This window comes from Myotis daubentonii, chromosome 1, assembly GCF_963259705.1.
Source record: "Myotis daubentonii chromosome 1, mMyoDau2.1, whole genome shotgun sequence".
Taxonomy (NCBI): Eukaryota; Metazoa; Chordata; class Mammalia; order Chiroptera; family Vespertilionidae; genus Myotis; species Myotis daubentonii.
Window position 1 is genome coordinate 179,123,327 of NC_081840.1, and position 20,456 is coordinate 179,143,782.

At 35.3% G+C, this 20,456-nt stretch overlaps 1 protein-coding gene across 48 annotated transcripts in view; it reads left to right on the forward strand.

Moving 5' to 3' along the window:
• Positions 1-20,456, forward strand: part of SEC31A (SEC31 homolog A, COPII coat complex component) — a 90,008-nt gene that overhangs the window by 37,626 nt on the left and 31,926 nt on the right. For 28 of the 48 annotated variants that reach the window (XR_009448820.1, XM_059666845.1, XM_059666855.1 and 25 more), the window contains 10 exons: positions 1,793-1,935; positions 7,335-7,434; positions 9,988-10,149; positions 10,329-10,481; positions 12,683-12,910; positions 13,858-13,932; positions 15,669-15,707; positions 16,223-16,300; positions 18,885-18,960; positions 19,397-19,575. Coding sequence is in view for 47 of the 48 variants with exons in the window: in XM_059666845.1 (XP_059522828.1) it covers positions 1,793-1,935; positions 7,335-7,434; positions 9,988-10,149; positions 10,329-10,481; positions 12,683-12,910; positions 13,858-13,932; positions 15,669-15,707; positions 16,223-16,300; positions 18,885-18,960; positions 19,397-19,575 (1,233 nt within the window). In the remaining variant the exon portion in view is untranslated. The remainder of the gene's footprint in view (positions 1-1,792; positions 1,936-7,334; positions 7,435-9,987; positions 10,150-10,328; positions 10,482-12,682; positions 12,911-13,857; positions 13,933-15,668; positions 15,708-16,222; positions 16,301-18,884; positions 18,961-19,396; positions 19,576-20,456) is intronic. The other 20 variants (XM_059666748.1, XM_059666787.1, XM_059666826.1 and 17 more) reach the window with 3 other exon arrangements.

The window sequence follows — 20,456 nt, forward strand, 5'->3', positions numbered from 1 at the left end:
CTGGCTTCATCTCTTCTATTAGGTACTGTATTCTTCTTCCACTTGCCCATTAGATGCTGCTGTATAACACATTAAATTTTTGACCTTACAAATTCCTTAATATGATGTCATCATGTGCTGTAAGATAATTTAGATACCATTAGGGCCTTGTTTTGTTAGTTTATTTTTAATCACATTATATGGTTTGACATTTTCTAAAACAAGTTTGCCTGAATCAGAGAACACGTATAAAATTTTTCAACAACAAAAACTATTTAGAAGAATATTTCTTCAAGGGTTTGTTTTTCCCAATGAATCAGGAGTTTTAAAACAAGTTTCAGTGAAATAAAGCATACAGTAAGCATTTCAGTCATATTCTGAAATACTTAATAGGATCCCCAAACTTCCAAGTAATTCTCAATAATAATGTTAATTTATCCCCATGTGAAAATTTGGTAGTTGTTGCTTAGACATTCTGTCTTGAATTTTCTAATAAAATAGAAGAAAGGTGTGGATTTTTGTTATTAAAATACTAGAGCAGCCATGGGCAAACTACGGCCCGCGGGCCGGATCCGGCCTGTTCGGCTGTTCTATCCGGCCCGTGGAACCGAAAGAGCGGAGGGTTCTCTTGCTCTCCCCTACGCTCCTTCACCAGCAGCAGTGTTAACATGTATTAGTTCACACAAACACTCCATCCATGCTTTTGTTCCGGCCCTCCGGTCCAGTTTAAGAACCCATTGTGGCCCTCGAGTCAAAAAGTTTGCCCACTCCTGTACTAGAGGCTCAGTGTACAAAATTTGCACATAGGTAGGGTCCCTAGGCCTGGCTGGCAATCAGGGCCCATCAGGGCCTTCCAGCTGCCAGCTGGGGCCTTTCTTCCCCTGCTGCTGGCTGCTGACCAGGGCCTTCCTTCGTTCCATGCCGCCCCCTGGCGGTCAGCGCATGTCATAGTGAGCAATCAGATCGAACTCCCAGTCTCCCGATTGAACTCCTGAGGGGTCATTTTGCATATTAGCCTTTTATATATATATATAGATTTTTTTTTCCTCTTTATTTTTCTGAAAGTGTTAAATTTTAAATCTGTATAAAATTTCCTCCTGGCCCAGCCAGTATGGTTCAGTGGTTGAGCATCGACCTAGGAACCAGGAGGTTGAGGTCTGATTTCTGGTCAGGACACATACCTAGATTTCAGGGCTTGATCCCGGTGTGGGGGGTGCAGGATGAAGCCAATTAATGATTTTCTCTCATCATTGATGTTTCTCTCTCTCTCTGTCTCTTCCTCTCTGAAATCAATAAAAACATATTTAAAAAACTAACAAAACAAAACAAACTTCCTCCTAGTTACATTTTTGGCAGCAAAACAGGTTCTGCCCTAGAATTGCTTTATGTATCAAATAGCTGGATGAATTGAACACATTTAAACTTTTTACTTTTAAGACTACTGTTCAAGATTGTTTAATAAAATTTAATACTTTTTAGATTTTGGGAGGTTTGTTTACTTTTTTATTGAATTTATTAGGGTGACATTAGTTAATAAAATTATATAGGTTTCAAGTGTAAAGTTGTATAATACATCATCTGTATATTGTATTGTGTGTTCACCACCCCAAAGCAAGTCTTTTTTTATTCCCATTTATCCCTCCTATGCCCTCTTCTCCCTCCACCCAGATACTTTGTGTGTTTTTTTTAAATAGACTAAGCCTGAGCTGATGTTTTTTACTGTTTGTTTCAACAAAGGCATATTCCTTAAGTTCATTTTGGCTTTTCATAAAATAATATGACTGATAAAAATGTTAGCCTTAACTGTCTGCAGATGCATTGCTCTGGGTTGGCGTGGCATCCTGAAGTTGCTACTCAGATGGTCCTTGCATCTGAAGATGATAGGTTACCAGTGGTCCAGGTGTGGGATCTTCGCTTTGCCTCTACTCCACTCCGTGTCCTAGAAAACCATGCCAGGTATCATGCTGCTCTTTCAACGAACATAATTGTTTATTTTTAAAAACATATTTACTTACTATTTTGATTTATCAGATAATTTTTATTAAACTAGAGAATCTACTTTGTTTCTATTTTTTGTAAATGTTAGTGTAAATAAATGGTTTGTTATTATTTTAAGCAGTAGTTATCTAATTTTCTGTACCCCAAAATGGTTACCAAATCATGTCATAAGAACACAAAAATGTGTAGAGGATTTTCCACTACTTATTTCAGGTAATAATTAATAGATCAAAATTCCAGTAGATCACAACACCTTGGGACAACTCTTGACTTTATACAGTTTGCTCTTTCTTAGGGTCATCATAATTATGAAGAGTCTTGCATAACATTCAATGTCAAGCAAAATTGAAAAGTTTGTTTTCTTTTTATTTTAATTTAAAAGGAAACACTTTTGAGAAAGTATGTGGTTCATTTTACTTTTAGGTTTTGTTTTGTTTTGTTTTTTATTAATCCTCACCCAAGGATATTTTTCCATTGATTTTTAGGGAGAGTGGAAGAGTGAGGGAAGCACATTGATTGGTTGCCTCCTGTATGCGCCCCGACCAGGGACCCTTTGGTCTACACGCTGATGCTCTATCAATTGAGCCAAATCAACTAGGGCTTGCTTTCAGTTTTAATAAATGTGTGGATGTGCTAAAAAGATATGAGGATCTTCTCATGTTAACTTATTTATTTATTTAAGTATATTTTTATTGATTTTAGAGAGAGAATGGGAGGAGAGAGAGATAGAAACATCAATGAGAGAGAAATATCAATCGGCTGCCTCCTGCACTCCCCCTACTGGGGATCAAGACCCCAGCATGTGCCCTGACTGGGAATCAAACCGTGACCTTCTGGTGCATAGGTCAACGCTCAACCACTGAGCCACTCCAGCCGGGCTCTCATGTTAGTTTTAGTCACGTTAAATTTAATTAGTAATTTGGCAAATTTTCCATCATTGATATTTAGGTAGCCAGGGAGCTTATGTATATTTGTTCAATGTTTTCAAACAGAAACAAATCCCTTTTAATGTCACAGGATTTTCTAAGTACTTTTGGGTGTTTTTTTTTTCTTTCCTGTTTAGGGATGTATAAACTAAAACTTTAAATCCCTTTTCCCGCTGTGTAGTGGATTTGCATACTAAGAAGGCTTAAAGTTTTTGACTTCTCCTTGAGCTCCTTCTAAAGGAGAAAAGAATCCCATTAAAACGTAATCCTATTTAAATGTTGCACTTCAGTTGGCTTTTTATTAAAGAGCTAGAGGCTCGGTGCACAAAAATTTGTGCACTGGTGGGGGGGGGGAAGTCCTTCAGCCCGGCCTGTGCCCATTTGTAGTCCAGGACCTCTTGGGGGATGTCCACCTGTCGACTTAGGCCCACTCCCCAGGGGATCAGGCCTAAGCTTGCAGTCAGACATCCTTCTGGCAGCCAGGGAGCCCTCAGGGGATATCCGACTAAAGGCTTTAGGCCCCCAAGGGAGCTGTGATGAGGAAGCTGGGGTGACAGAGGAGCCACGCTGTCCTCCCCCGCTGCCCTGAGTCGGGTCGCTCACGGGATGCCTGGGCAGGCCGGCGGATCGCTGCTGCCCCGCCCGGCTGCCCTGGGTTGGGTCACACACAGGATGCCCGCCGCCCCGGGTCACAGATAGCAGGCCCGGATGGCAGCAGGGCAGGAGGGATGGCGCTGACCCACCCTGCCTGCAGTATGCAAATTAGCTGCCATCTTTGTTGGCGGTTAATTTGCATATCATGCTGATTAGCCAATGGGAGGTGTAGCGAAGGTACAGTCAATTACCATGTTTGTCTATTATTAGATAGGACTAGAAGCCCTGTGCACGAATTCATGCACTGGTGGGGTCCCTTGGCCTGGCCAGCAATTGGGGCCAATTGGGGGGCCGGCCGGCCAGGGGAGGGACCACAGGAGGTTGGATGGCCAGCTCCTCCCCCATCAGGGCAGATCAGGGGGCCGGCTGGCTACAGGAGGTTGGCTGGCCATGGAAGGTTGGCTGTAGGAGTGCACTTATCACCAGGGGGCAGCTCCTGCATTGAGCATCTGCCTCCTAGTGGTCAGTGCGCATCATAGCAACTGGTTGACAGGTCGTTTGACCAGTCGTTAAGTCGCTTAGGCTTTTATATATATAGATGAATGGTTTTGAGAAGTTCTAATATTTTTCTCATGTAGATAAGGTTTTTTTAAAAAATTCATGTAACACATACTTATTGAACACTTACTGTATACCAACTACTGTGCTAGGATTTGGTAATATAATAGACAAAAATGTATGCCCTCAGGGAGCTTACATTGTAGTGGGAGGACAACTAACACTTATATAACATGTAAAGTATGCAAGTACTTTAAATATTAGCTTGATTAATCCTCATAACAAATCTATGGTGAAAGTACTGTTAGCCCCTTTTATAGATTAGATAATGAAGCTCAGCAAGTTTAAATTTGACCTGAATCACATAACTCAAATACTGACTTCCAATCCAAACGTTCTGATCTCAGAGAACATGCTCTTTTTTAAAAATATGTTTTTATTGATTTTAGAGAGGAAGGGAGAGGGAAAGAGAGAAACATCGATATGAGAAACATCAAACGGTTGCCTCCTATATGCACCCTGACCAGGAATCGAACCTACAACCTAGTTATGTGCCCTGATCTGGAATTGAGCAGGTGACCTTTTGGTGCACGGGATGATGCCCAACCAACTGAGCCACACCAGCCAGGGCATCAGAGTTCATACTCTTTTTTTTTTTTAAATATATTTTATTGATTTTTTTACAGAGAGGAAGGGAGAGAGATAGAGAGTTAGAAACATCGATCAGCTGCCTCCTGCACATCTCCCACTGGGGATATGCCTGCAACCCAGGTACATGCCCTTGACCGGAATCGAACCTGGGACCTTTCAGTCCGCAGGCCGACGCTCTATCCACTGAGCCAAACCGGTTTCGGCCAGAGTTCATACTCTTTTTTTTTTTTTTTTTTAAATATATTTTATTTATTTTTTACAGAGAGGAAGAGAGAGAGATAGAGAGTCAGAAACATCGATGAGAGAGAAACATCGATCAGCTGCCTCCTGCACATCCCCCACTGGGGAAGTGCCCACAACCCAGGTACATGCCCTTGACCGGAATCGAACCCGGGACCCCTCAGTCCGCAGGCCGACGCTCTATCCACTGAGCCAAACCGGTTTCGGCCAGAGTTCATACTCTTAACGCTACATTATACTGACGATTTTAGGAATGGTCATAATTTAGCAAGGCGTAAATCCATACTGGGTGCCAGGAGAAAATTAATCTCTCTAATTCTCAATTTTCTCCCTCTAATAAATGTAAGAATTGGGTTAGATGATTTTTTTTTTAATATTTTTATTTCAGAGAGGAAGGGAGAGGAAGAGAGATAGAAACATCAATGATCAGAGGGAATCATTGATTGGCTGCCTCCTGCATGTTGGACCGAGCCCGCAACCCAGGCATGTGCCCTCGACCAGAATCGAACCTGGGACCTTTGGATCCGCAGGCTGACGCTCAGTCCCCTGAGCCAAACCAGCTAGGGCGGTTAGATGATTTTTAGGGTTATTTCCAATCTACCATTCTGTGATTTAAAAAAAAAAAATCTAAATCCAAAAAAAAAAATCTAAATCCTAAATGTTCTTTAAAATGTGATATTAAATATTATATGGATTTTTTTTAAAAGGCATTCTTGACATGCCTTGAAATTCTTGACATGTATGATTGAATTATAAAGGGGGGAGGTAGTTACAAAATACATTATCGAGGAAATTTAAATATGAACTATATTATTTTAAAGTATTACATATAAATAATAAGTATTTTCAGTATGTATTTGTATTGTAGCCATATAGGAGAATGTTCTTATCCCTGGAGATAAGTGTAAGGATGAGATGTCATAAAATTGGCAATTAACCTCAAATGATCAGAGAGAGAAAGACATTAAGTAAATGTGGCCCCATTGGTGAATCTAGGTGAGAAGTATTAGGGTATACATCACACTGTCCTTATAATTTTTATAAAGATTTTAACTTAAAAAAAATAAACTGTTGGAAACAAAAGTCATAAACAATTTGGGTCCTTATCCTGTACCATACTTTTCTGATTCTGATATAACTTAAATTGTAAGAAATATAAAATTAAAAACAACTTTTGGGGGAAAGAAAAACACTTCATTGGCTTAGCTACTATGATGTTTTCAGGAGAATTGAGGGATATTAATTTGTTTTTGTTTTAAGAAATATGCAAATATACATCTAGTTTCTAGTATTTTTCTAGTATCTAATATTTTCTAGTATCTGGTATTTAAATTTTAGTTTCTAGTATTGTCTTCATAGTATGATAATGTTTACTTTCCTCCCAACAAAGGCATGAGTATAGAAAAGACACACTTTTAATAATTTTTTGTATGTGTGTGATGGTGGGATAATACCCTCTATTCTAATCTGAATTTTCAGAAAAGTTACCAAAAATACTACTTTTGTTATACTTAGGATAAAAATAAAAAGTTAAAACACAAAAAGAACTATAGAATCAGTTCTTTGGCATTTGGATCTGTAATACTTTATGAGCCAAATTTTTAAATCAATAAAAAATATTTCCTATGCTAGAACTTCTCTAACAAAAGCTAGAAAATGTAGACAAAAAGAAGAAATGTGAAATAGTTATATTTCCTACCTACTTGTAAGTAAAACATTTTATTGTGCATATCTGTATTTATTTACATATACATATATGTGTAAATATTTAATGTGATTACATATTTTATATGAATTTATGTGCATAACATTTTTTCATTACTTATGAACACCATTTAATAGAAATAGATTTCTCCAACAGAACTTTTTTTAATATATATATATTTTTATTGATTTCTGAGAGGAAGGGAGAGGGAGAGAGAGATAGAAACATCAATGATGAGAAAGAATCACTGATTGGCTGCCTCCTGCACACCCCACACTGGGGATCGAGCCTGCAACCCAGGCATGTGCCCTTAGCCAGAATCGAACCTGGGACCCTTCAGTCCATAGACCGATGCTCTACTCACTGAGCCAAACTGGCCAGGGCTACAACAGAATTTTTAACTACACATTTTCTCATCTAAAGATGATCTGTAATTTATTATTACACAGTTCATGTTGGGCATTTGTTTTTATTTTTTGCTAATATACACTGCACACTATATTACTAGTATATATCTTTGTGATGATCAAAGAGCATATGCATTACTAAATTGCTTTCCAGATAGATTATATGAAATTATATTTTTGTTAGCAGTGTGTGTCTTTAAAGCTTACACAGAAATAATTTGGAGATTTGTTTTTTTCAAGCTTAAAATTTCTTCATTTATTTGTGTTTTTTATAAGGGGAATTTTGGCAATTGCTTGGAGCATGGCAGATCCTGAATTGTTACTGAGCTGTGGAAAAGATGCTAAGATTCTCTGCTCCAACCCAAACACAGGAGAGGTATGGAGAGGAAACATTTCATAGACTTATAGCTATCATAATATTTTATCTCTACCTGAATAAGGAATTTTTCACATGGATTCTTTATTGCATTATTACAATTAAGGACATGTGAAAGTAGGTGGAGGTATGTGTGAAATGTTAATCTATTGGAGATTTTTATCAGGAACATTATCTAAGCTCAGTTGTGTCATCTGGGAAAATTAGTCATTGAAATAGTATATTTGAAACTAGTAATCATACTCCACCCCCATTTACAATAAAAGGTGTTTACCTAAACCAATGGTTCTCAACCTTGGCTGCACATTAGAATCACCTGGGAATCTTTTCTGGGCCCCATCCTCCGGAAATTCTGTTTATTTGTTACTAATGTTGTGGCCCCACCCCATCACAAAGAAATCAGGATTTTAAAAAGATTCCCAGGTGATTCTAATGTGCAGCCATAGTTGAGAACCACTGACCTAGACTCAGAAATACTTGGACTGATGTATTTAACATGTGGTTTCTGTAAATCAGTGCCTTCAAAGTAGGAGTGTTCAAGGGTTGGTTCTTTTTCCTGCTCTGCCATTCCTGAAGATCCTCTTTGACTTCTGGAAACCAGTAGAGATGGGTTTTGATCCTCTTTTGTGAATTATACAGTACGAATATAATACTTTGTAATATAAATTTATATGTTTTACCTATAGAAATTTAGATGTAGGACATTTTACCTTATTAAATGTAAATACTGTATAAATATAATTTTATTTGCTTTGCTTTATATACTAAAATTTTCTTTTAACTATTATTTTTAATAATTGAATGGTTCTCCTTTCAGTGTTGGGCAAGAGGCTGCAGATTTTAATTATAACTTTTATAAACTTTTACTTTTTAAAAATTGTTAGATTATTGCAAGTACTTTGCTAGTTACCCTGATGGAATACTAGTAAAAAATAAAAAGTATCTTCAATAGGTTTTAATCTATAATGTTAAAACAAGTACTTCTGTTACTTGATTTGTGATTTAAAGTTTTCAGATGGAGTGATGTCTGTAAGAATGTAGAAACATTAAAGTTAGGAGAGACAAGGGAAAAAAATTAAAATAAGTTTTGTCTTATATTACATGATTTATACACCAAATAATAAAAATCTTGCATTTTACACTGTGCCTTCCCAGGTGAGTTCAAAATTCATAGAAATTATTGTTCTAATTTTCTCAGTTATGTAAATTGGTAAAATGAAATTTTTGCATTTGATTAGTTTGTGTGCTTATCAGACTTTGAAGTGATAAACTTTCATGCATTCTGAAACTAAAACAATGTAGATTTTTTTATTCAAAGGCAAATTAAAAATACACAGGTGATTGAAATATTATGAAACTTTGAATCTTATCAATCAGTTTATTTTTTTTAATATATTTTATTGATTTTTTACAGAGAGGAAGGGAGAGGGATAGAGAGTTAGAAACATCGATGAAAGAGAAACATCGATGAGAGAGAAACATCGATCAGCTGCCTCCTGCACACCTCCTACTGGGGATGTGCCCGCAACCCAGGTACATGCCCTTGACCAGAATCGAACCTAGGACCCTTCAGTCCACAGGCTGATGCTCTATCCTCTGAGTCAAACCAGTTAGGGCCTTATCAATCAATTTAAGCATGAAAGACATGCAGGCTAAAATACCTTTACACTTAATTCTGTTTTCTTATAAAATAAAACATTTTAAATGTTACATAAGCCCAAAGTTAAACTAATTTTATTTCTTTTTCTTTTGCAAGATGCATATTATATGTATTCTTTTATTGTGGTAAAATACACATAGCACATACCATTTTAGCCATTTTTAGGTATACAGTTCAGTATACGTTGTTGAACCACCATCACCACTGTCCATATCCAGAACTTTTTCATCTTCTCGGATTGATACTCTGTACCCATTAAACAATAACTCCTCATTCCCTTTCTTAATGCCACAAAACCTATGCTCTTTGAAGAGCATCAGTTACTATCACACTAATTTTGAGTTAGCAAAAGTTATTGCATTGTAAAGGTCTTATATCAGGCATTTTTATAATAATTCAATATTCTTTTCCTTCTAAAACACTGTCTATGCTGAATTCTGTTTTGATCTTACCGTAATAAGAACGATGTGTACTTGTTTTCTCGCTTTGACCAAAAGCCAAATTTCTCAGTGAATTCTTCCTTCTCAAGATTATTTTTACATTTTGGTCTTCAAATAGTCGAAATATGGTTGTTTAAATCTTGGTGAACAAAACCGGTTGGATAACACACTAGTGATCTTTTAGAGTCTAATAAGCTAACTCTAATAGAGTGTTCTGGTCTTTCAGATACATCAATAAAAACTTCAGTTTTTAAGATGTACTTATTCCAAATGTGGCCGACATTTTGAGTAGCATTCCTTTTTTATCATAACAGACTATCATAATGGACTTTCTTGTACTTTAAAGAAATTCTTATACTTGTTTTTCTTGGCTAAAGACACTTTCTAAAAAAAATGTTTAAGCTGTACTTGTTGATCATATTAATTCAGGTGTATCTTCTAACTTTTGCCTAGGTCTTATATGAACTCCCCACCAACACACAGTGGTGCTTTGATATTCAGTGGTGTCCCAGAAATCCTGCTGTCTTGTCAGCTGCTTCCTTTGATGGGCGTATCAGTGTGTACTCTATCATGGGAGGGAGTACAGATGGCTTGAGGCAGAAACAAGCTGACAAGGTAATAGGAAATGTTGAGGTTTTTTTATCATCTTATTATGTAATTAGTTTGAAAATGATTTTACTGATCAGCAATACTGATTAATTGGATAACTGTGATAAAGTAATTCTTGAATATAACTTGAAAACATGTCTTGTACAAGTTAGAAATACTCACATTATTATTATTTTTTTTTTTAGCTTTCATCATCTTTTGGAAATCTTGATCCCTTTGGCACAGGACAGCCCCTTCCTCCATTACAAATTCCTCAGCAGGCTGCTCAGCATAGTATAGTGTTGCCTCTGAAGAAGCCACCCAAATGGATCCGAAGGCCTATTGGTGCTTCCTTTTCAGTAGGTGGATTTGTTTTTATGGTCCATAATCACAAAGGACTTATCATAGAAAAATGTTATTGTAGGATCACTCTGATGGAAGAAGATTGAGTTTGAAATGTGTCTGTGACTTTTTCTTCATTTAAAATGGCTTCTCAGGAAAAGTGGGATCTACTCCCTTTTTTTCTTTTTTTAAGATTTTTATGGATTTTAGAGGGGATGAGAGAGGGAGAGAGCGATAGAAACAACGTTGATGAAAGAGAATCATTGATTGGCTGCCTCCTGCAGGCCCCCTGCTGGGGATTGAGCCAGCAACCTGGCCATGTGCCCTGATGGATAATCAAACTATGAGCTCCTGGTTCTACGGTTGATGCTCAACTACTGAGCCAAACTGCTCAGGGCTATTTTGACCATTTTAAAACATAACAGTTCAGTGACATTAACTACATTCACATTGTACAACAACAATCTATCTCTCCCTTTACCTTTTTAAACCTGTCTTCCTTCTGCATCTCCTCTTTCATTCCTTTTATGGGGGTTTTTTTTTGGAGATTTTTTGGTGGAGGTTGTGTCCTTTCTTCTCTTCTTCACTTTGAGCTTAGGAGAGAGAGAGAGAGAGACACACACATTTGTTGTTGAACTTATTGATTCATTCATTCGTTGATTTTTGTATGTGCCCTGACCAGGCATCAACCCCAGGCATATTGAGATGATGCTCTAAACAACTGATCTATCCAGCCAGGGCTATACTTTCTATTTTTAACCTTTCCAAATTTTTTATTTCTTTCAATGTTTATAAATTAAATTACTAAGATTTTAAAAATATTTTTATTATCTTCAGTAGCGATATTTAAGTTTGCTGTATTTGTTTTGGATGATTTAAAAAACTGATGGCTAGCAAACAGCATTTACATTCTTATAATGTAACATTATAATGATAATACATAGAACCAATTAAATAAACCTAATCATCCTGTTAAATTCAGTTTAGGTCTTGCTTTTGGGTGCAGTTTTCTCAAACTTCCCTAAAACTTGAGAAAACCCAGTGCTTTTTGCCCTTCTGTGAAGTTCCATATCATGGTCTTATCTGTGCTTGTATCCAGTTTTATTTTCATGTTAGTTTCTTAAGGATAGTGGCTATGTTTTATGTCTGGGGATGTCCTGTTATGCCTGACATAACAAACACTTTTAATATATTAAATATTTAGTAAGATAAATTGTGTCGTCCTGGCTGGTGTGGCTCAGTTTATTGCATCATCCGTACACCAAAAAGTGGCGGGTTCCATTCCCGGTCAGGGTACATACCCAGATTTCTGGTTCAGTCCCTGGTTGGGCTGCATGCAGGAGGCAGCCAGTCAATGTTTCTCTCTCACATTGATGTTCTCTTTATTTCTCTCTCTCTCTCCCCTGTCTTCTCTCTAAAATAAGTAAAAAATTTTATAAGTAAAAAAGAAAAGACTCAAAAAAGTGGCAAAGTCTAAGTGCTTATATACTAGGTTGAACAGATAGCAATTGTAGAAAAGTAAAAATATAGAAAGAGACTAAAGGGAGATCATTGTTATTTAACAACTGTTGGTATAGATTTCTCTCAGCCTTAACTCTCATCTCTGGTGATAAGAATGTTTCTTTACTCTTGGTATAGGGAGAGCAGCTCTTATATGGGAGTTTCATCTCCTACTTTCAGGAAGAAAAGAAAAGGTCAGAGTGCCTTGTTCCTGCTCGTTTTCAAGTAATCATTAGCTCAAAATTATCATTATGTCAAATGGTATATTTTGCAAGAGTGGCCTGTTCTGCCATCTTCTAAAACTCTAGAACAGCATCTGAGGCAAATACATATTACTAACAGTTGAATCAAAAGAGAATAGTTGAATCAAAAGATATATAATACGCTGAAGGCATCTGGGATGGAAGAAGTGATGACATTGCCTGGGCCTTGAAGGGAAGTAGCATTGAGCATATGGAAGTTAATAAAATGAAGTAGGTGAGAAATTGGGGCACAGTAAGTAGTACATTTTTATCTAGAAGGTGGGTTTTGTGAAAAGGAATAATAATTGAAGACAGGGTCAACTTGTGGGGTATGGGAGTATGTGTCAGCTAACTTTATCCAAAGGGATATGTATTTATTTAGGTCACAATTCTTTCTGTTAGCATGTTTACAATAGCATGTTTTCTGGCCACATCCTTGTGGTTCAAATTGATTTTGTTTGTTTGTTCTTTTATAGTTTGGAGGCAAACTGGTTACCTTTGAGAATGTCAAAGTGCAATCTCAGCAGGGAGCTGAGCTGCAGCAGCACGTGTTCATTAGTCAGGTTGTAACCGAAAAGGAATTCCTCAGCCGATCAGACCAACTTCAGCAGGTCGTGCAGTCACAAGGCTTTGTCAATTATTGTCAGAAAAAAATTGATGCTTCTCAGTCGGATTTTGAAAAAAATGTGTGGTCCTTTTTGAAGGTAAAGTTGGAATTAAAACAATTTTATTTCATTACTTGCAAATTTAACTACTCCCATTATATTCTAAATCTGCCTTCCTATTAAAGAAACAATTAGAATAATGTGATGAAATTAAGGAATCCTTATGAAGAGCACATGACCTAACTTTTTATGTCAGGAGTTCTTCTCTTTTTTTCCCCTTCTCTTTTTTAAAAGCCTAATATGAAGTACATTTTTAATAAGTAAAAATCAATATAATGGATGACCTTATGTGAGAAGGATATAATATTCACCAGACCTATTGAAAATTAGAACATAGCACTTAGTATACATAAAAGCATAAGTCTATTATTCTATAATAAAAAATAGAATATTTATTTTTTGTGATAGATCCAGTTAAGGAAAATGGGAAAAGACAGAAGAGATATAGAGGAGAGAGGTTGGAGGCATTTCTCATCCTTTTCACTGAGTTGCATTTATGACAGTAGAGTAACAAATAGAATTTTCTGGTTGGTCATTTACCTCCACTGGAATGACTATTCTTGATAATGAATTTTCCAAACAAAAGAGATCTTGAATCAATATGGTAAAATTCTAAAATTATAGTTTATTTTTATATATATTCTTATCAAATATTAATTTTGGGAAAGAGTTTTAGGATGCTGAATGTTCCTCATAGTGTGACTTTTGCATTTATATAGCCTTTGGACATGAGTTAGTTTGTATTTACAAAAATTACAGTTTTAAAAGTAAGCTTTATTCAACCAGGATAATTAGAAGTATTCTTATTATTTAAAAAATATATATTTAAAGAAAAACTATTCTTTGGATTCTTTCTTAAAGTGAACCTTCCAGTTGATATAGTAGATGTTAGATATTTTTAATAATTCTACTTGAAATTTGATCAATTAATTAAAAATTAGGCCTTTATATGCAGGTCTTTGTTTCAAGAATATGTCTTTTTAAAGGTAAACTTTGAAGATGATTCTCGTGGAAAATACCTTCAACTTCTAGGATACAGTAAAGAAGACCTAGGAAAAAAGGTAAACTTTTGGAAAAGTGAAAAGGTTGTTCTTATACAAGTAAAATGTTTATGTAGAATAGGTTTTTAAAAATAAAGTTCTAGCCTGGACACTGTGGCCCAGTGGGGGTGCATCTAAGAGGCAGCCCATCGATGATGTTGCTCTTTCATCGATGTTTCTATTGCTCTACCCCTCTCCCTTTCTCTCTTTCTAAAAATCAATAAAAACATTAAAAATAAAATTCTACACAGATGATCTCAATCATTCAATAAATATTTATAAGAATTTGTTTTTGGTTGCCTAAGTTTTGAGTACTATTGTTAATTGTGGAATTCCACTTTATACCTGAATGTTGAAGCTACCAGAACCATCTTCAATTTAAAGAGCTGTGTCAGGAAGGATTGGGCTTTGAATGATAAGAGGCTGTGAACCGCCCTGGCTGGTTTGGCTCAGTGGATAGAGCATCAGCCTGTGGACTGGGTTTGATTCCAGTCAAGGGCACATGCCCAGGTTGCGGGCTCGATCCTCACTGGGGGACATGCAGGAGGCAGCCGATCAATGATTCTCTCTCATCATTGATGTTTCCATCTCTCTCTCCCTCTCCTTTCTTCTCTGAAATCAATAAAAATATATTTTTTTAAAAAAGAGACTGTGAACCTCAAGCACTGGAAATAACAGATTTTTAGGAGGGTGTGTAACCAGTGGCTTTGGGGGGGGCGGGGAGGGAAACTGTTAGAGATCACCCCACATTCACCACAACTTAAGTGATGAAAAATAGGGTACTATTTCAAGCTATCACAATTTTCCACCCTAGCTATTCATGCCTTTAGCCCACAATTCCCAAACTGTGTTGAGTTGTTCCAGCTAACAAGCAACTAGTAAATATTCTAGAACAAGGGAGATTTATTACATTCAACCTGAATAAACAAAAAGTCCAAGAGATTTGCTTAATACTTTAATTTTTTTAAAGATTCCCTTTTAAAAAGGAAGTTGTATTCCAGTTTTCTTCTCTAAGAGGGGCTTAATTATTATTCCACAATGTTGCCATGAACAGCAGGACAGTAGAAACACTCTGACTTTGAAAACCTTGAAGGACATATTGTAGATTCTTTGTGTGATTTATATTAACCCTTGTCATTCTTTGAAAATGACTAAAAGTTTCTATAGCATTGCAGGGTTGTCACATACATGGTACAGGTTGAATACTGCATACTAGGCATGCTGAACACATGCTGTCAGTCTTGGGGTCACATCACAGCCCCATTGGCTGTGTGTCTTTGGTCACACCTTTAGATTTCTTTTATATTAACTTTATTATTAGTCTACTCTTCTTGATGTTGTAACTTCGTTAGGTTTTTAAGAGATTGATATGAAAACGTTACTGCATACCAGATAGCAAAAACTAACAAAATAAAATTTGATTGTCAAAATACTACTTATAGCAGTTCTTTCCAGAGTGAGTACCTGAAGAAATATTTTTTAAAAATATAGTTATTTTATTTAAGACAAAGTAGAAGAAAATGTGCTTATTTTGAAGTTAGTTTTGTCGTTGAGTGAGGTGATATGTGAGCAGTGGAACTCCTTGTGATTGAAACTAGAACCATTGAGAATCAGTTCTGCAGAGATTTTATTCTTTTCTTACACATACTGTTCCTGATCTGAATTTTTGCCAATGAGAATGGAGTAAGAGGTGAACATTTGCTATGTACCTTAAAATAGAATTCCATTTAGTAGGTGAGTTGTTGTTTTTATTTCAGATTGCTTTGGCCTTGAACAAAGTGGATGGACCCAATGTGGTAAGAAGGCCTTTAAAAATAGCTACCTTCTAGAATGTTGGTTTAGGATATGACAAAAAAGGAAATGTAATTTAAGAAATTTGTCTGTTTTATTGCTTTATGTTGTAAAAATGAATGCTGACTGTAGATATTTTAATAAGTGAATAAATTCTCATGTTAACATAATATAAATTTAGCTGGTAGAGCTTTCCTTATTTAGCTGGTAGAGCATTCCTTGCTCTTGACAGTATATAAATTTCGCAAAAGAGGAAAAACAAAACGACTGCTCACATACTTAAGGTTAAGTTCTTTTATACTGAGGGGACATTTAGTAGGAAAGAAAGGGAAGGTCTCAGCTGTGATGGCTTTTTGCTTTTCTTCTAATGGTGTTTCTCAAAAAAATTTACTTAGTATTGCTTCTTATGATTAAACTAGCTCTGAATGTTGTTTATTGGGTCGTTTGTCTTCCTTGTTCACTAATAACCTTTTAATGCTACATTCTTCAACTTCCTCTGCAATTGTTTTGTGTACTAAAGGCTCTTAAAGACTCTGACCAAGTAGCACAGAGTGATGGGGAGGAGAGCCCCGCTGCTGAAGAGCAGCTCTTGGGAGAGGTACTTATTATTTTTTTCATTTTTAGTTACATTGAAAAATATGTGCTATTTGTTTATCTCACATTGAAATATGGAAATTTTTCTTAACTACTTGTTCCAAAGTAAAGATGGAGTATATTGTTTTCTTAGAGATGTTTAAGGTAGGAGTCTGTTTACTAGTTTGATGGAAGTATCATCTCTGAAATCTTTAGTTCTCTGACCTGTCTGCTGAATTATATGGCTTAAAATTAACAGTTGATGTGAGATTGACTTAATTTGGTCATATGGATATGATGTCAACCTGAAAAGAGATTTTATTCAGAAATCTGCAGAGCATTGTATGTAAAGTTGATGTTTTTTCTTGGCATATTAATATTTAGGACCCATTATCAGTGACAAACTTCTGAATTAGTCTTTTGAACTTTGAGTTCAAGTACAGGGTATTTCATTAAATAAACTGATTGTCATGATTTACTGTAAATGTATTCTGAGTTATAGGTGACCATTTTTACAATAGTTTAAAAGAGTCCTTGAACACAAGAGTTGTACCATTAATTTTTTTCCCTTTTAATTTTCTGGGTTTTTTTTAAACTAATGAATAATGCTATAATTACTTTTCTTTTAAATTATATTTCATCTTGGATAATTAACAAGTTCTTTTTTCTCATCTTTGACTTTTTCATTGTTCTTTGTATTATGGGGCTATCCTGACTATGGAATGTTTCTCACTAATTTTTACTAAGTTATAAACATAATAATTCATCAATAAATTTAGACTACTATAAGATGATTATAAAAAACCATTTTCTTAGAAGTAATAGCATTTAACTTGAGAATAAAGGATAATGGCTAAAATCTTATAAAAATTTTGAACTAATTTTGGGAATACCTAGACAAAATTGTAGGGTACATTACAGAAATATTTTTCCATTTATGTATAACTAGATTAACTATGTATTATTAAATAGAAGATCATTTGGAGATATACTCATGAATGAATAGGTGAGAAAATATGTACTTAATAAAACAGTAGTCATCAGTATATACTTTCAGAGTATTTGAAAAAATCGTAAGGTGATAAAATCTTGCCGTTTATTTTGATGATGCTTTTTATCAAACATAGTAGATTACACATTGAAGATATTCAACATGTAATAAATGGTATATTTTTTGCCTTATATATATTTCAGAAGTTCATAAATAAAGGTTTATGAATTTTTTTTAGAAGGCAAATTTGAAGAATTGTGAGTTAAAATTAAAAAATGCTGTTTTGGTGCATGTTAGTAAACATAATCATATCAGTATCTGATTTATTCCTTAATGTGAATAACTTAAGTTCTGATTCTTTTGTTTGAGTTAAAATGTTTCTCTTTAGTTGGGCAAAGAATTAAGGTTATAGTTATTCCCCTATAATAGTCCAAATTAACTAAGTAAGCATTATTTACATATGCTGTGCTCTGCACTAAAATTACCCAGTCCAAAAATGCCCCTGACTTTGAATATTAGGTGCTTTTACATTCAGTTGTGTAGGTCTGACAAGCACAGAAAATATGTCTTTTATCTCATCTGTGCTTTTCTTTAAAATTTTCTGTCATCTCTGATATATTTTATTTTTTGTCTTCTTTTGAATTTTTATATATAGAAGGCATTTAAAGTATTTGCTCCCTGCCCCCACCCCCTGCAAAAACAAACAAACAAACAAACAAAAAAACCAAAAAGCCCTAGCTGGTTTGGCTCAGTGGATAGAGTGTTGGCCTGCGGACTGAAGGGTCCCAGGTTTGTTTCCAGTCAAGGGCACATGCCTGGGTTGCAGGCTCGATCCCCAGTGTGGGGTGTGCAGGAGGCAGCTAATCAATGATTCTCTCTCATCATTGATGTTTCTCTCTCTCTCCCCCTCTCTCTTCCTCTCTGAAATCAATAAAAATATATTTTAAAAAATAATAAACTATTTGTCAGCAATATGCCTCCATTATATACTTTTCTCCTCAAAAATATATATATTGAATTTATATTTCTCAGTCTTACACATAGTCTCAGAAATTTATAGCAGTGTATATATTTTTACCAGATAAATCTGATGTTCTGGGAATGATTAATTGAAGAGAACACAAAAATCTATTCATAAGTAATCTGTTTATATTGCATTTATGTGAGGACAGCAGATGATTTTTTTTCATGACTTACTCAATAAAAACAAAAAGACCCTATAGTTAAAACTAGTAGACAGAAAATTTTAGATGTGTAGAAGCAGGGCTGTTTTGAAATCTAAGTTAGCCTGATTAAAAACATTATTTTGTATGTTTCAAGCTACTCTTTGTCAAGGTACCTAGGAAAAAAAAATTCTTCAGCCAACAATGGATATGTATACTTCAGTTTATTTAACATTACTTCTGATGATCTTGGATTTTTATTTGTGATCGTACAATAGGAATTAATCCATAGGGAATTGATAGATATTAAGTGTTAACTTGGATCTGAGCACTTTTCTGGAAAACTTGGCATGTCATTCAGTCAGTAGGTCATATAATCATATATGAATTTTGTTTTACCAGAAAATTGTTCCACAATTTCATTCTCGTAAATTGTTGCCCTTTCATCTCTTTAGCATATTAAAGAGGAAAAACAAGAATCTGAATTTCTACCTTCAGCTGGAGGACCATTTAACATCTCCATCAGTGGGGGTAAGTACCGTTGGTTTTAACTTCTGATTTTTTTTAACCATTTGAAAGCGAATAGTTCTTAAGTTTAAGTTAGAAATGTTTTGTCACAGGTGATGGAGGGTTGAAAAAAAAGAACCCAGTTATCATTTGTATGTGAAATTATGCCTTAGAAATGGTAGAATGTTCTGACACCTATGTGATAGAAACTGTAGAATGATATTTATTACTCCAGGTTAAGCAATCTGGAAAATGTGTTATCTTAACAGATTTTACTTACATGCTCTTGGTATATTTCCATAGATTACAACCAGTTGTGTTAGAAATTAATCGCCAGTAATATTCAGAAATTAGCATTTTTTTTCTCTTTTCTGTGTGCATGTAGAAGTTGATATGTGTAGTATTTTTCCTTGTAACAAAGATATTTATTTAACTTGGGTGTTTGATTTCCTTATTGCAGATATCGATGGTTTAATTACTCAGGCTTTGCTGACGGGTAACTTTGAGAGTGCTGTTGACCTTTGTTTACATGATAACCGCATGGCTGATGCCATAATATTGGCGATAGCAGGTGGACAAGAACTCTTGACTCGAACACAGAAAAAATACTTTGCAAAATCCCAAAGCAAAATTACCAGGGTATGTTATTTTAAAAATAGATGCACAATAACTTTTATCTGATTATAAAAACAATACCCTCTTATATAGACCAACAATTTTCAACCTTTTTCATCTGATGGCACACATAAACTACTAAAATTCTGTGCACACCAAAAAATATATTTTTTGCTGATCTTACCCAAAAAAAGTGTATAATTTTGATTCACTCACACCGGACGGCTATTGTTATGTTGGCTTCTTGTCTCTTTTTATTTAACAGTCTAAGGGAAAAGAAGTCAGTATGATTTCCAATAGTCAGGTATTGCATGTTTTAAAAATTCTTGTGGTCACCCTAACCAGTTTGGCTCAGTGGATAGAGCGTCAGCCTGCAGACTCAAGGGTCCCGGTTCGATTCCAGTCAAGGGCATGTACCTTGGTTGTGGGCACATCCCCAGTGGGGGTGGTGTGCAGGAGGCAGCTGATTGATGTTTCTCTCTCATCGATGTTTCTCTCTATCCCTCTCCCTTCCTCTCTGTAGAAAATTAATAAAATACATTAAAAAAATAAAAATAAAAATTCTTGTGGTATACTCGTATGCCTGCCATGGCACACTGGCTAAAAATTGCTATTATGGTAGATAATTGAAATGCCAAAAACAGTGAAGAACACAAATCCCACCCATAACTTATGGATCCAGAAATAGGTATTGTTGATAGTTTGATGTATTTTTTTTGTTTTTTGAATTTATAATTTTTAAAATGAGTAATACTTTTCATATTTTTTATTGTATAATATTTTTGAAAGAACATAGGACATTTTAAATATAAAAATTTAGCACCTTCTAATTCTCCCATCAAATTGGTACCTCTTAATCCCAAATTGATTGCAATTTTTCATACATCTTCCTATGTATTTTAGAA